Raw genomic sequence first — 15613 nt, 5'->3', positions numbered from 1 at the left:
TGCCCTTCATTCCTCCAAGCAATCCTTTAGCCAAGTGACACGGAAAGGTCTGCAATCACCTTGTTTCTTCAGTTCTTCCATCAAATTCTTTGTGAAATCATGACCGTCTCTTAGAGTCACAAAACAGTAGAGGCACTCTCCCTTCACTGGGTGTGGATGGCTTACCACAGCTGCCTCTGCAACAGCAGAGTGTGCCACCAAAGCCGATTCAACTTCTGCAGTGCTCAACAAGTGTCCTGCAAGCAGGAAGAAATGAGCTGGCAAGGAATCTTCACTATCATTTATTAGACATCTTTCTATCCTCCTTCCACCAATATCCAATATTACCCAGTAATTTACTATTCCATTAAAGGCTTATTGGTTGGTTGATTGACTGATTGATTACCCAGTAATTTTCCAGCTGAATGAGGATTTGAACCCAGGCTTCCTCAGTCCTAACCCAACACTACACAGAAGTACATCAAGGTGTACTTCTCAAGGACCAAAATATTGGTCAATCAAGGTCAACCTTGTCTATTCTGAATGGCAGCAGCTTTCCAGGATGTCTTCTGTATCACTTCCTATGTGTTACTTTTATTGGAGATGCTGGGAATTGAACCAGGGACCTTCTGTAAGCAAAATAGATACTTTACCACGGAACCACAGCTAGCCACCATACTGCACTGGTTCATAGATATTAAAACTTAATGCACAGTAGCAGCTGAGCCCCAGCTTAAAGGGCGGGGCTCAAGGAACCTTTATTTGCTATGGTAATATTGGCTGGTGTGAGCATGTTCCTTGCATGCCTAAAAGGTCATGTAAATATTACAACCAAAAGCAAAAGGAAATCCTTTGACTGAATATTTAATATGAGTATTTCACAAGAGAATGTACTGTAAGAAAAGCTGGGGGAGAACTGATTTAAGAGCATTTTATGAAGGTGAATGCTCTTCAGTTTAGGTACTAGAATAGCTATTCCAATAGGTACATTGTTTCCTTTCAGTATGCATAAGCATTCAGAAACAATGGGTATCTCCGACTGATCAAAGCTCATCCTATTTCTAATACAAGATGTGAACTTCACGTTCTTCCAGTTAAAGATGTTTTCCAGATAGTCCCAACTTTCCACAAATATTGGAGGACTTTGTTCTTACCTGAAACGTTCAGCATGTCATCAATTCGACCAGTGATCCAGTAATAACCATCTTTGTCTCTTTTGCAGCCTGGAAAAAGGACCAATAAATTGGACACTGTAAGGGAAAAAACTTGGAAAATGCATGTAGGTCAGGGGTTATTTTGGTACAGTGGCATTTGGTCATATTGCACCAAGTCTACAGAGAAGAAAACACAGCAGTAATAAAAGCTAATTTTTTAAAGCAAGAGAATACTAAACAATGTTATGGTGTTATGCAAAAATAAATAAGGGGGGAAATGCCAAAACCTAGAAGCTTCCTAAGGAAATCCAGCTCCCTAAACGCAGCTGCAGGAGAGTACAGGCAAAGATTAGTGGTTAGGGAGTGAAGACAAAAAGGTTTATTTTGAGGCCCTGCCCTTACCATGGGATGTTTCTACCGAACTCTTTCAACTCAAAAATTTAAACGTCTCCATTAGCTTGCTAAGACACACACACAAATAGTTTTGCATCTGCATTAGAAAAAAGAGGCCTGCACTGGAAAAGGAATCATAGAATCATAGAGTTGGAAGGGGCCATACAGGCCATCTAGTCCAACCCCCTGCTCAACGCAGGATCAGCCCAAAGCATCCTAAAGCATCCAAGAAAAGTGTGTATCCAACCTTTGCTTGAAGACTGCCAGTGAGGGGGAGCTCACCACCTCCTTAGGCAGCCTATTCCACTGCTGAACTACTCTGACTGTGAATTTTTTCCCCCTGATATCTAGCCTATATGAGCTCCTTGTAACAAAGAATGTGAGGCATGACTTCTATGTTAGTAGTGATCAAGTTTGCCTTTAAGATAGTACTCCTGGCTCCAGGATTTTGTGCTGGAGCCTTACCATCTCCAGTCACATAGTAACCAGGAAACTTCTTGAAATAGGTGGTCTCAAACCGCTGGTGATTTTTGTACACTGTGCGCATTATTCCAGGCCAGGGCTGCTTAAACACCTAGAGGAACAGATAGAAAAGTGACTTTATTAGAAGATGAAAATATATATACCTAGAAATGCAATTTTTTAGTTATTGTGTCTGATTAGGGATCACTTCCAAACTATTTTTCTTCACAGCAATGTATAACATCTGCTTCCGGGCGTTCACCCTAACCATTGGCAGTATGGAATAGCAGATATTTGGGAGGATTTGGGATGGGAAGAGGGAATCTGAATCCTCACTCAACCTGACAGTGCACCTGGATGTCACTCTTTCTCAGACTAACCTACCTCACCAAATAATCCACTGCTCCTGGATGGAGGAAGAACAAGTTAGCCACTGCCATGATGTCAGGCAATGCACATCACAGTTCCAAGCATAATGGCATTTCAAACATTTCAGTGCTCAGTGTCTGGAAAGCAGCACACCCCTTTCCTTGCAACCCCAACAATGATTCCCCAGTGCTGTTGGCTTTGCTCCCTGTAAGGCAACCATTTACCATAAAACATGGGCTCGGTGGTTCGGCTTACATAAACAGAACAGCAGCAGACAGTTTCAGAAACTGGAGAGTGTTCACGCAACAACTGCTCCCCCCTCCCCCCATCCCTAATTACTTTTTAGTCACTATAACTCTGTTCTGGGCCACAGTCCGTTCTGTCAACATGTTCTCCAACATTTTTACTCCTGATGGGAAAATACTTGCTTTGTGAAATCACAGCTCCAATATTCCAAACTTCTCTGCTCCTGCAAGGAAACTGATCCACTCTGAGGCCAACTCAATACCCTAAGAGTGTTCAAATGCTGTCCCACTCGAAAAGCAAGTCCCCACACCAGGCAGATAAAAGCACCAAGCACTGCAGCACTAAAAATGTGTTATGGGGTAGACAGTGCATGAATAGGCTTTTGCAAAACAGGAATCTTACTCCAAGGTTTCTAAGGGTTTCAACACTGAGCGGGAACAGCTAGAAGCAATAAGAACTTCTCACCAGGTAGCCTTCTGCTTCTCCTTCCAGCTCTTCCCCAGCTTCATCCAGCACAGCAGGAACCACTCCAAAGAAAGGGAATGTCTGCCAAAGAATGTTCATAGTGGAATTTTGGAGATTTTTAAAAGAAAAAGAAGAAGAGTTGGTTCTTACATGCTGCTTTTCCCTACCCAAAGGAGGCTCAAAGCAGCTTACATTCGCCTTCCCATTCCTCTCCCCACAACAGACACCCTGTGGGGTGGGTGAGGCTGAGAGAGCGCTGATATCACTGCCCGGTCAGAACAGTTCTATCAGTGCCGTGGCAAGCCCAAGGTCACCCAGCTGGTTGCATGTGGGGGAGCACAGAATCGAACCTGGCATGCCAGATTAGAAGTCCGCACTCCTAACCACTACACCAAACTGGCAAAATACAGACTTAACCCCAGAAAAAGGAGACAGTAGCTGGACTTCGGAAGGAAAGTTAACCTAGAAACAAGAGATCTCAAATTTGTATAAAGGTAAAGGTATCCCCTGTGCAAGCACCGAGTCATGTCTGACCCCTGGGGTGATGCCCTCTAGCGTTTTCATGGCAGACTAAATACGGTGTGGTTTGCCAGTGCCTTCCCCAGTCATCACCGTTTACTCCCCAGCAAGCTGGGTACTCATTTTACCGACCTCGGAAGGATGGAAGGCTGAGTCAACCTTGAGCCGGCTGCTGGGATTGAACTCCCAGCCTCATGGGCAGACAGCTTCAGACAGCATGTTGCTGCCTTACCACTCTGCGCCACAAGAGGCTCTTGAAATTTGTATAGGCCCATCTTAAAGTAGTCACCACAGAAGGGTACACAACTTTCAGGTGACAGTAAATGTTGCTGGTCAGCATTCAAGCTAACTTCCAGGGAGGGAAAGCCTGTTAATATACAAACACCCCATACTGTGTTTGCCTTAGAATGTGCTTTATATAGGGACACTGCCCCCCCCCACACACACACACACAAACATAGAGATGTCTGCATTCCTCTACATGTTCTTGAGAATAGTACTGTGTAGACATTGCACCCCCTGTCCAGGAGCAACCCCAAAATGACCACTTCACTGGAGGAAGGAGAACTGCTGTGCAAATGAAAAAGAACAAGCAAGAGCCATACTCACTGCAGATCCTGGCTTCATTGGTGTGGCAGCAGGGAGAGGAGTCAACACATGGCCACCCTGGAGGAGGAAACCAAGAATGGTCATGAAAGCACCAATTCCTTCAGACTAGAAGGTCCCACCTAAATGTTTTTACAACCTGAATCGGGCAGAAGATTAGTCCTCAACATGATGGTTCACATACCTAAATGTAGTCCACGAAGCTGAAAGCATAATTTATATAGGGGAGCATAGTTTGGAAATAAGGGGAAGAACAAAAAACAGAAGAAGAAAATAGAAAAGGTGCAGGTAATGAGGTATACAGAATGCCCTGACTAGCAGCATCATGGGAAAAGTGGAGACAAAAAGGGGTGGGGGATATCCCTTTGGAGCACACAACAGGATGCATCTATGCACTCCCAAGCAACAGTTCTACAGATGGAGACTAGCAAATTTGTAGATGAAATCCCAACACCCAATGTTTGTAGAGAGCATTTGACAGACAAATAAAAGTACTCACTGTCTCTGTCTGCCAGAAGGTATCCACTATAGGGCATCTCTCCTCTCCCACAACCCTGTAGTACCATAGCCAAGCTTCTGGGTTTATGGGTTCCCCAACTGTTCCTAACACCTTCAGAGACTTCCTGCTGTACCTGCCATAAGAAGCACATGTTTTGTTTTGCTTTTTAAGGGGAGGAGGAACTCTTCCTATGAAAAGTTTCCATAATTGGTTCCATCATTAGCGTGGTCAGTTGTCATTCCACCCCCCCCCCCCCACCCCGGCTGGTAGTTGGGTTGTTCAGATGGATTGTTATTTCTGCCATATGGTTTGGTATCTCTGTCATTTTTAAGGGTTTTAATGGGGGTTTTAATTGGGGATTGTATTTTATTGTACTTGGTTTGTACGTAGCCCGCTACAAGCCAGTGTCCTGAGAGTGGTGGGTAACAAATTGAAATAATAATATACAGGCCTAGGGAGGCACTATGCAGCACAGGGACTACCCATTAGACTTGTATGGCAGTTCTAGAAATCCAGGGACTTCCATGTGCATTGAGGGTATTTAGAGAGACATGCCAAGAGACAGTAACTGCAAGATTCAGGCAGGCATTTCCTATCACCTGCAGTAGTAAGTCCCAGCCAAGTGTTACTCTTTTCTCCCTTTCTTTGGTTTGTTATTACATAATATAAAAAAGAAATACCCCAAGGAACTTCCTCCCCTAGCATGCTACCAAGTTTTATTCTGCTAAAGAAACAGAACATGGGCTAGGGAAACCAACAAAAAATGAAACTTGTCAGCTAAACACAGAGAAAAATCTTGTGGTGTCAAAAAAGCTTTTTGAAAAGGCCCCACAGCAGTCTTTTCCTGGGTCTTCTAGAAGATGCACGAGCTATTCTGCAAGCTGCCTCCCAGGCTAGAAGACCCCTGTTACCCAGCATCTATTCCTACCCACAGTAGATTCCAGACATAGAACCTTGTGCAGTAGGTTTGGCTGAAGAGGTCTTGCTATGCAACACCCTACAGGAGAGCGGCTCCAGAGCAGACAATATTGAGCAGTGGTCTGATAGCATGAGGCAGCTTCAAATATTAATACAGGAGACATTATCCACTTTCCAGTTCCCCTGAAGTCAAGCTTACTTCCTAACAGGTTCATCTCCATACTTCATAAGGAGGCGGATGGCAGTGGGTGCTGTGTAGAACTTGGTCACCTTGTACTTGTCAATAATACTCCACATGCGGCCAACATCTGGGTAAATGGGAAGCCCTTCAAACTGAACAGGAGACACAACTGTTAACAAGAACACAGTGCAAAAATGCAGCCTTGTTGCCCAAACAATAGCCATCAGCCCAAATGATACCTGTGACCAGCCTCAGCATCTGGCTTATTTGCTCAGGAGAACACATCCAATTCAAGAATAGCAAAAAGGAAAACAGAGAGAACATGGTGCTCAGTTTTAAGGCCACCACAGAGCATGGAGCCCAGCTTTTTGGCTCCATACAGCATGAATATCTAAAGATCCAGTGGTGGCAGTCATGCTCGTCTTTAGAGCTATCCACACTGCTAAACTATGCTCTTTGGCTTAAGGCATTAACAACAATTTTTGTAGCACATCACCCTGGGATACACACAAATTCAGTTTCTGCCAAGGAATGCAGACTTGGTGTTTCCTTTTCTGGTAGTACCCCCAGATCTACCCTTCACATACATACATCTCTTACACCACAGAACTTACTAAGATACTAGTTGCTCCATTTGCCAAAGGCCCATATGTGAGGTAGGAATGGCCAGTTATCCATCCAATGTCAGCCGTGCACCAATAAATATCTTCAGGATGGTGATCGAAGACATACTTAAACGTAGCAGCAGTGAAAATCATATATCCACCTATAGTGTGTACAACACCCTGAAATGAAAAACACAAGATATTTGTAAAAAGCCAGTATGAAAGGACCCACACCACTATTATTCTGCAGTATGGAAGGGCAGTATAAAAATCTAAATAAGTAAACAAACAAATAAACAAACAAGAACAGGAAATGCCTACTTTTAATATTACAGCTCACTTAAGAGGCGAGTTTGTGTTTACAGTTTTTGCTGGGAAACACTACCATGGTGAATAATTATAATACGTTTACTTGTGGTCTCCTAACTGAAGAGAGGATACCAAGGTACCCCCCCCCCCTTGCCATCAAGTCACAGCTGACCTATAGTGGCCATGTAGTCATGTAGTGTTTTCAAGGCAAGAGACATTTGGAGGTGATCTGTCATTGCCTGATCTGCCATCCAAGGGTCTCCTCTAAGTAACTAAGTAGGGTTGAGATCTGATGAGATCAGGCTAGCCTGGAGCATCCCAGTCAAGGCACTCACTCCACCAAAATTCTGATGGGAACTAAAAACCGATTTCTGAAGGTCATGTAACATATGTAAATAATGTCAATCTGTGTCTGTTGTGTGGAGAGGACAGGGAAGGAGACTGTAAGCCACTTTGAGACTCCTTCTGGTAGAGAAAAGTGGCATATGATTACCGACTCTTCTTAAATGACGGTGCCATTAAAAACGGTTCTCTTTCTAGTTTAGAATAATTAAAGACAATGTTAAGGTGACAGAGCAAAAGCCAGATATCAGCTTGTTGGGAGGTCAAGACAAGAAGCAGTCTTTGTCATGGCAACCATGCTTGCAGCTTAACACAGCACAATTCAGTAAGGTTGACTAGGGTGGAAAGAACAGATGACATATTTTACTGGCACTTATTACTGATTGGAGAGCAGACAAGATATGTACCACAGAGTCTTCTGTACAACAGCTCCTGAGCAGATTCATTCCAAAGCCACATGCAACAGAATTTCAACACTGTTTCTGTTAAGAGATTTTAAAATATCCCTCTTCTTGACACAGCCAAATTTAATTTAATTTCTTCATCTGGACTTCTATTTCGCCCTGTCTCAGCCAACTCAAGTGTTCGTTACCCATAAGACTAACGCTTGCTTTATAATTATGTACTATACTATTACTCATATAGACCTTGTACACAAATGAGCCTGTCCTTTTGAGTACATATGGTGTTCAACAGCGAAGTGAATGCTGACACGATGTTTTACAGCATGAACGATGTTCTCAATGTACACCCCCAGGAAATGAAACCCAGATATTTCACTGAAGTTTTTCCAAGGGTCACACCTGTAAGTACTTTCCTCTCAACAGCAACCATGTCAGAATTACATTAAGAATAAATTACAAGGACATGTGGCATGATCTCATTTTGTGATCATGCCCTGTTAAATTGAATTCATCACTGTGACTATTTTCACAGGAGAGTGATAAGCTGCCTTCTCTGCATAGCATGCTGTACTGACTTAAGTACTGTTCAGCATTATCAACAAGGCCTGCACATAACCATCCCAGAACAGGTCTGTGGGCTGTATTTTCAGTCTATCTGCCACACACATCAAATTACAGCACAGTCTGTGCACATCTGCTCCTCTCTGTTTCCACTGCCACCCCCAACCCAGCATGAGTCTGAATCCAAGTGGACACCTGCCAGGCAGGGGAGAGATAATGAGAATGATGTGATAAAGCCATATCGAATCCCCTTTGGGGTAAAAAGATGGCAGTAGATATTTCAAATAAATGTCCCCCTGGAGCATATTGGCAATAACCCAGAATTTAAAAATGTACCTTTGGTTTCCCTGTTGATCCAGAAGTGTAGAGAATAAACAGTTCATCTTCTGCATCACACCAAACAGGCTCACACTCCCTGCTAGCATTTTTCATAACATCGTGCCACCAAACGTCAACTTCTGAATCCCAAGGAATCTGAAGAAAACCACATAGTAAGAGGCGTGATACTTAAAGTCAAAGAGAAGAGGGGTGATTCACAATGGAACTCTTGTACCTCCAATGAAGGTACTCTGAAGTCACAAAATCTGTAGCTTACTTTGCTTTCTGAGTCATAGCTCTGTTTCACAGTTCCTGTTCTTAAGAGAAACTTCCCCTTTTATTGGCTGCAAAAACATTGCACTCTAGTAGCACACAGTCCTTGTCTCCAGACCATTTTTTTTTATTCTAGCCCAAATCGTATCATCATTAAGTGACATTTTTATACTTGACTGCTGCTCTCCCCCCCCCCAGATGTAACTAAAACTGGTTTAGAATGTTCTACTACTGTCCAAAGTTCACTTGCAAGGGACTTCATTCAGGAGAAAACATATTAATTTATACCACTATTATTGCTTAAAATTTATATTCTTATTTAACCTCCCAAATTCCTTAGAATCCTAGAGTTGGGCTGTATGGCTCCTTCCATCTAGACCAACCCCTTGCTCAATGCAGGATCAGCCTAAAACATCCCTGACAAGTATAGCTTTAGGTAGGGTTCCCCATAAAGTCCTGATGGGTAAACTGGAAGACAGTGACCTGTGTTCTAGAATAGACAGGTGGATAGGAACTGGTTGGAGAACCACACCCAAAGCGTATCTGGCAATGGCATTTCATCTGACTGGAGGGAAACATCCAGTGGTATACCACAAGGCTCAGTTCTGGACCTGGTATTTGAAAAGATTAAGTTTTTAAGCAGAGGCTAGATAGTCATCTCACAGAAATGTTGATTTTATGAATTTAAGCAGATTGTGAGAGGGTGAGCAGGAAGGGATGTGCCAGTGTTTGTCTCTTGCATACCCAGGGAATTACTAATTGCCGCTGTGGATAGGGGAATTTCCTCCAGGCCAGGCTGGATTCCGGAAATTTTTGATGGAGGGATTACTTGGGCATGAAACAGTGGTCACTGTGGGTGAGCAGGTAGTTGTACGTTCTTGCACTGTCCAGGGAGGTTGGACTAGATGACCCTGGAAGTCCCTTCCAACTCTATGATTCTAGAAATAGAATTCAATGAGATCTGAACATGCTGGAAAAGGGGGGAGATATGAATAAGATACAATTCAACAAGGATTAAGAGTTCTACACCTGGGTAACAAAAATGAGAAACATGGATGTTGAAAAGGGGACGCACTCCTAGGTGGTGTCATGTGAGGAAAAAACCTTGCAGTCTTGGCATCTATCAACAGAGACATAACATCCAAGTCACAAGATGTTATAGTCCCGCTGTACACTGCATTGGTCAGGCTGCACCTGGAATACCGAGGGCAGTTATGGAAGCCTCACTTCAAAAAGGATGAAGACAGAACAGGTGCAGGTGCAGAATACAGTGACAAAGAGGATCTGGCGCCTGGAGAACAAGCCCTACAAGGAAAGGCTGAGGGACTTGGGAATGTTCAGCCTGGAGAAGAGAAGGTTGAGGAGGGGCATGATAGCTGTCTAAGTATCTGAAAGGTGGTCACTTGGAGGAGGGCAGAGAGCAGTTTCTGCTGGCAGCAGAGAGCAAGACTCATAATAAATGGCTTAAATTAAATCCTTACATTTGCTCTCCATGAAAGGATGTAGGCTAGAGTGTACTGCAGATAAGGAACTGAGGCTGAGAGACAAACTTGCCTAAGGTCAAATGGATGTGTCCATAGAAGAGGGTCTCAAGCAGCAGTGCAATGCTTTAACAAGAGCACTCAAACTGCATTCTTGGTTTTAGTGAACCAAAAGAGATGTCAATATGAGGGCCTCTTGAGAACATACAATCTAGTATTACAGAAGTCATGTCTGCATCCGGTACTCATTTATGACTACAGTAATATCCATCACTAGTCTGCTAAATAGAAATATATAAATACTAGTAATCAAGCCCGCTGTACGTAAAATACAGTGGGTGCTAGGCATGGGAGCCCCCGGCAGCCGCGCTCCGTGCAACTGCCGGGGGCTCCCTTGGTCGGCGGCCTGACGCGGCGAGAGGCACTTCGCGCCTCTCACCGCGTCAGGCCGTCGGGCAAAGGAGCAACTGCGAGCCACGCCAGGGACTCGGAGGGACCAATCGGCAGGCGCAAAGCACCTGCCGATTGGTCCCTCCAGTAGTCTGTCCAGAGGAAGGGGCCAATCGGCACCCTTCCTCATCACGGACACATCCCGCCTCCCAAGCCCTTATCCTTTTATTTAGTCCGCGGCTGTGTTAAGATAATAAATAAATAGTTATCATTTTAAAGACTCCCAATAGTTTGCATTTCATTTTTATTTACATCTTAAGAAATTCAAATATACATATAAATCTTTAAAAGAGACCAAAAACCATCAGTGAATATTAGTGAACGTCCTCAGTTTCTTTAAGGTGTTCCTATTAATTCAGCCAAATCAACACAGCTTCTATTTAGGCCAGCATCTTCCAAACCACTTCAGTTTGAATGTACTGTACATGCACTGAGGCCCTGTATGAGAATCAAATGCTTCTGAAATATGCGAGTGAAACACAGCATGCATTTCCGGCAACATGCACTTTTGGGAGCAACTCACCCATGAAATATAAAATGTATCAACTGAAATGGCAACTATATTATCATTGACTTTATACATTGCATTTCTTACAGTCAGCATTCATAGAGCTCTTCCCAGTATCCCAAAATATTTCTCATACACGATGAAGAAGAGTTGGTTCTTATATGCCACTTTTTTCTACCATAGAAAAGCAGCTTATAATCGCCTCCCCTTCCTCTCCCCACAACAGACACCCTGTGAGTTAGGTGAGGCTGAGAGTGCGTTGACAGCCCAAGGTCCCCCAGCTGGCTGCATGTGGAGGAACAGGGAATCAAAGCCAGCTCACCAGATTAGAAGCCACCATCATGTTGTAATCCATGCAGCAACTCAGTAAAGTAAGCCAGTACTGTCATCCTTGTACAGAAGTGGGGGAGGGGGGGGTTGCTGAGCACAAGAATGAATGGCTTGTGCAAGGCCACTTAGCTAACTCATTTGTAGAGGTTAAGAGTCAAATCAGATGCTCCTTGGCCACTCTCTTAGCCCCTGCTCTATACCAGCCCTCTCATACGAGCCTCTTCTAAGCATGCCAAGAACACCAACATGTGAGTTTAAAGACATTCCTTGTTAAGACTGGTTCAGCCATTCCCTCACAAGTGAGGGGAGTCAGTGAAAAATCTAATTCACAAAAATGGAGGAAGAAGAGCACCTTCTCCATAACTATCACAGTTGATGGGCAGGCTCATGTTGGTGCAGATAGTTCTGATTCCCTGTTCTCAAACCATGCATGGCTTCCAAGGTTTATACTCTGTGCCTGGAAACAATTTGGAAACTAATGTTGAGCACCAATAAAGTATGAACTTTGCACTGAGTTCCTGTTAATAACTTTGTCGTCATAGTCTGAACAAATCCTGAAGACCTTCCAAAGCATATAAAGCAGGGGTAGTCAAACTGCGGCCCTCCAGATGTCATGGAACTACAATTCCCATGAGAATTCTCATGGGAATTGTAGTCCGTGGACATCTGGAGGGCCGCAGTTTGACTAGCCCTGATATAAAGCATTACATTGGGCTAACCTGCACACCACTAAAGCACGGATAGTTGTGAAATGATCATCCATGATGTGTCCTCTAAAGCAGTGGTCCCCAACCTTTTTATCACCGGGGACCTATCAACGCTTGACAATTTTACTGAGGCCCGGGGGGGGTAGTCTTCTGCTGAGGGACGTCGCTGCCACCTGAGCCCCTGCTCTGCTTGCTTTCCCACAAGCGCCCCTGACTTCCCACCGCCCGCTGGGGGGCGCTGCCAGCAGCAGCTGCGCAGTGCCACACTGAGGGGGAGCCCCAGCCATGGTGGCCGCTGGAAAGCACCAAAGGTGAGCCAGAGACAGAGTGGCAGGGCAGCCCCTGAGGCAGCAGCCGGGGAGGAGAATGAGGAGGAGCTGCGGCCCGGTACCGACTGATCCACGAACCGGGACCGGTCCCCGGACCGGGGGTTGGGGACCACTGCTCTAAAGGAGAGAGAAGATGCCCTGAGTATACCACTGATGCATCCATTAGCAATTTATGACTACCAGCACACTGGCACTCAGTGGTGTGCCCAGCGTGCATTCATCTATACACAGTGCCGATGGAACGGTCACTCTGGAGTCATGAAAATCAAGACATTCCTTGTTAAGACTGGTTCAACACAGATTATTCAAAACTACTGTTGTGCAACACAGCTTTCTTTGATGAAGGCGAGATATTTAATTTGAGATGCTCTCTTGCATTCTTTCCATTTTACACACAATGCCATAAGTATGAACGCCTTGTCCCGCTTTACACTAATGTCATCTTTGCTGTGCATATTTAGCAGATTTCTCTTAGTACTTCAGCAGTTTCAGGCTCATAGTAAATAACTATTCCTTTAAATTTATTACACTGGCCTCCAAACCATCCCAGGAAGACAAGCAAGTCATTAAATTTATTCTGCAGACAGAGGGGTGACAGTGTGTGAAAACAAAGCTTAGGATCAACTGAGAGACCAGGCAGGCAACAAGTAAAACTATAGTCAGGGAAGTGGGTAAGAGGTTTGCTGCCCCTCCCTAGTGGCTCCATCATTCATTACTACTGTATCTCCCCCCCCCCATGAGGTGAAAACCTTATTCCAAGTGGAGACAGAGGCAGCAGTGTGCATGGGCTGAAAACAATACTGACAAGAGATGGAGCATGTAGTCGGATTCTGGGACAAAGTGCAGCGACCCCCAGCAGCAAAATACAGCCCTATCACTAACATTTGTGTATGTGTTGATTTTCAGGGGGGGGGGACGACAGGAAACTGAGGTTAAGGAAGAAGCACAAACACAGTAAAAGTCTGCTATTCTTAAGGCAAAACAAAATTGCCTCTCCATGATCTTGCTCTAAACTTGAAGGGGATGATATTATTTGTGAAATGAATGCTGCAAAGTGAACACTGTTTCCTTCTGACAAGTGCAAAACTATCCACTCCCGATGGATTTAAGGAAGCTTCTTCTAAAATCCCAGCACAAGAAGTCAAATTTAAAACGTCATCATTTCCCAAGGGCTGGCACAGAATGTTTGTACAAGAACGGGGGCAGTACTCATACAATCAGGAACAGGATATTCTCAGTTAAGTTTCCGAGGGATTCCCCCACCCTTTTTGCGGCCCAGCCTTCAATATCAATACCAGCACAATCACCTTTTACACATAATCACCATTTATGCCCTCATAACTATTCAATTTATGGGTTATAAATCCCTGCCTCCACCCCCAAGTTACCTACTCCCTAAGGGCAAACGATAATGAAACTCAAAACTAGCATAACAAACAAAAAAAATCCTCAAAAAACAGCATTGTCTCATTCTTTGTACTAAAGGCTTATAAAATGACATTTGACCAATATTTCCACATCCCTTTTCCCAGTGTGCTGCATAAGGCGGAAGACCATTCCTCAGCAATGGAGTGGGGAGGCAGACAGCTGACGCTTAATATTTAAGCCCAGACTGATCTCTTCTTGGGGCAGAGGCAGCTGACCTGGCACAGATGGATTATGTGGTGCAAGTACAATGGGATATGTTTATTAGATTTTTAGACCGCCCTCCCAGCAAGCTGGCCCAGGGTGGTGTACACAGATATGCATGTGCATGTTGCTTGGGCTGGGGGGGGCAACAGAGACCTGCACTGGTGGTGGCCACACTGGAGGCTGAGCCTGGGCTGGAAATCCAGAGGGACCAATGACAGCTGGCACTCCTATCACAATTATCTCTCCCCTTTCACTATAGAGTTCTCCCCCCCCCCCCTTATTCTCATTTCTCAGGGGTAGTTTTTGAGGGAGAAGGGAGTAGGTAGAGTTGGATGTGTTAATGTACCAAGGAAATATAATCATTTAAATAGTTTCAAGTAGGTAGCAGTGTTAATCAGGAGCAGTCAAGCAAAATTCAAGTCCAGTAATACCTTAAAGACCAATGAAACTTTTCAAGGTGCCAGGTCACTTTGTCCGATACAAACCAGAGGTATTTAAATACTTCTTTAAAAAAATCTTTCAAGGTAGATGGCTCAGAAGGGTTTGGCCAAAGCCAGCTCACAAGATCTCTGTGCGTGTTTGTAGGTGCTGCTGGTCTTTGCGTGGTCTAGCAGGGTTACAAGCATTCTCCGTGCCATGCATAGCTAGGCTGACAAGATGCTTGTGCATCTCCACAGGGTCAGCTGGGTTGCCTTGCAAGGAGCCCACAATTATAGTCTCGCCACTCACTCACCCACCCACCCACCCTCTCTCTCCCCCTTTCTCCAAACAAGAGGCACAGAACTAAACTTCCAGAAAAAACAGCTGAACACAAGGATATGTGCAAATGGTTTAACATGGATTAGTAACATAACTCTTTGTATTGAAAAACCAACAGGAAAAGTCAGTATTGTGTGCTGAAAGATGATCCAGTCTAACGTAACTTCAGGGAAGCTTAGCACTGGCAATCATTTTTATTGGATTAAAACTTTGCCAGCTAAATACTGGAAAGAGTATAAGCCTAGAGCCACATTTCATGCTGCTGCCAACAAGACTCTGCCATTTTCTTTTTTATGGTACCAGGAGGAGCAAAGCCGGTTCAACTGCCAGGAGGGAAGCAACAGAACAATGTCTTGTTCACAGGCTCACAAGAGCTGTTTTGGCTGAAGAAATGGATTCATGAGCAGGGCTCAAAAGAGATTCAGTATGAGCATGCTGTGCATCATACATCCCCATTTCCAGCAGCCCCAGCTGTAGTTAAGATGTGTTGCCACTTACACTTAAGGGCCCCATACCTGCAGCTCAAATCTGAGATACATTTTTTTTTAGGTAACAAGGTGTTCTAAAAAAAGAAGTGTTAGCACTACAACCAAGTCACTGTCCCTCCACAACAAACCCAGGGCAGTGATATGTATCCCACCCTGCCCTTCCACCCCTTGGGACAGTGATGTCTACAACTAGCATGCAACTGCTGGAAACATGGTTAGAAGGACACACGTCATTGTGCAGAGGGTGAAAAGAGTGAGTGTGGTTAAGACAGTAGTGCTGAAAAGGGCAAGCAGAGGAGAGGAACATCGAGAAAAAGCTTCTGCTA

The 15613-nt window shown here is 44.4% G+C and overlaps 1 protein-coding gene across 2 annotated transcripts in view; it reads right to left on the bottom strand.

Moving 5' to 3' along the window:
- The window catches only part of ACSS2 (acyl-CoA synthetase short chain family member 2), a 49994-nt gene that overhangs the window by 4080 nt on the left and 30301 nt on the right, over positions 1-15613 (bottom strand). For both annotated transcript variants that reach the window (XM_077335253.1, XM_077335255.1), the window contains 9 exons: positions 8349-8486; positions 6406-6576; positions 5810-5943; positions 4693-4825; positions 4197-4253; positions 3069-3149; positions 1992-2100; positions 1134-1202; positions 60-236 (listed from right to left, as the gene is read on the bottom strand). In XM_077335253.1, coding sequence (XP_077191368.1) covers positions 60-236; positions 1134-1202; positions 1992-2100; positions 3069-3149; positions 4197-4253; positions 4693-4825; positions 5810-5943; positions 6406-6576; positions 8349-8486 — 1069 coding nt within the window. The remainder of the gene's footprint in view (positions 1-59; positions 237-1133; positions 1203-1991; positions 2101-3068; positions 3150-4196; positions 4254-4692; positions 4826-5809; positions 5944-6405; positions 6577-8348; positions 8487-15613) is intronic.

This window comes from Paroedura picta, chromosome 4 (assembly GCF_049243985.1).
Source record: "Paroedura picta isolate Pp20150507F chromosome 4, Ppicta_v3.0, whole genome shotgun sequence".
NCBI classification, from domain to species: Eukaryota; Metazoa; Chordata; class Lepidosauria; order Squamata; family Gekkonidae; genus Paroedura; species Paroedura picta.
Note: the sequence above shows the minus strand (reverse complement) of the source record. Positions and strands in the feature narration are given on the sequence as shown.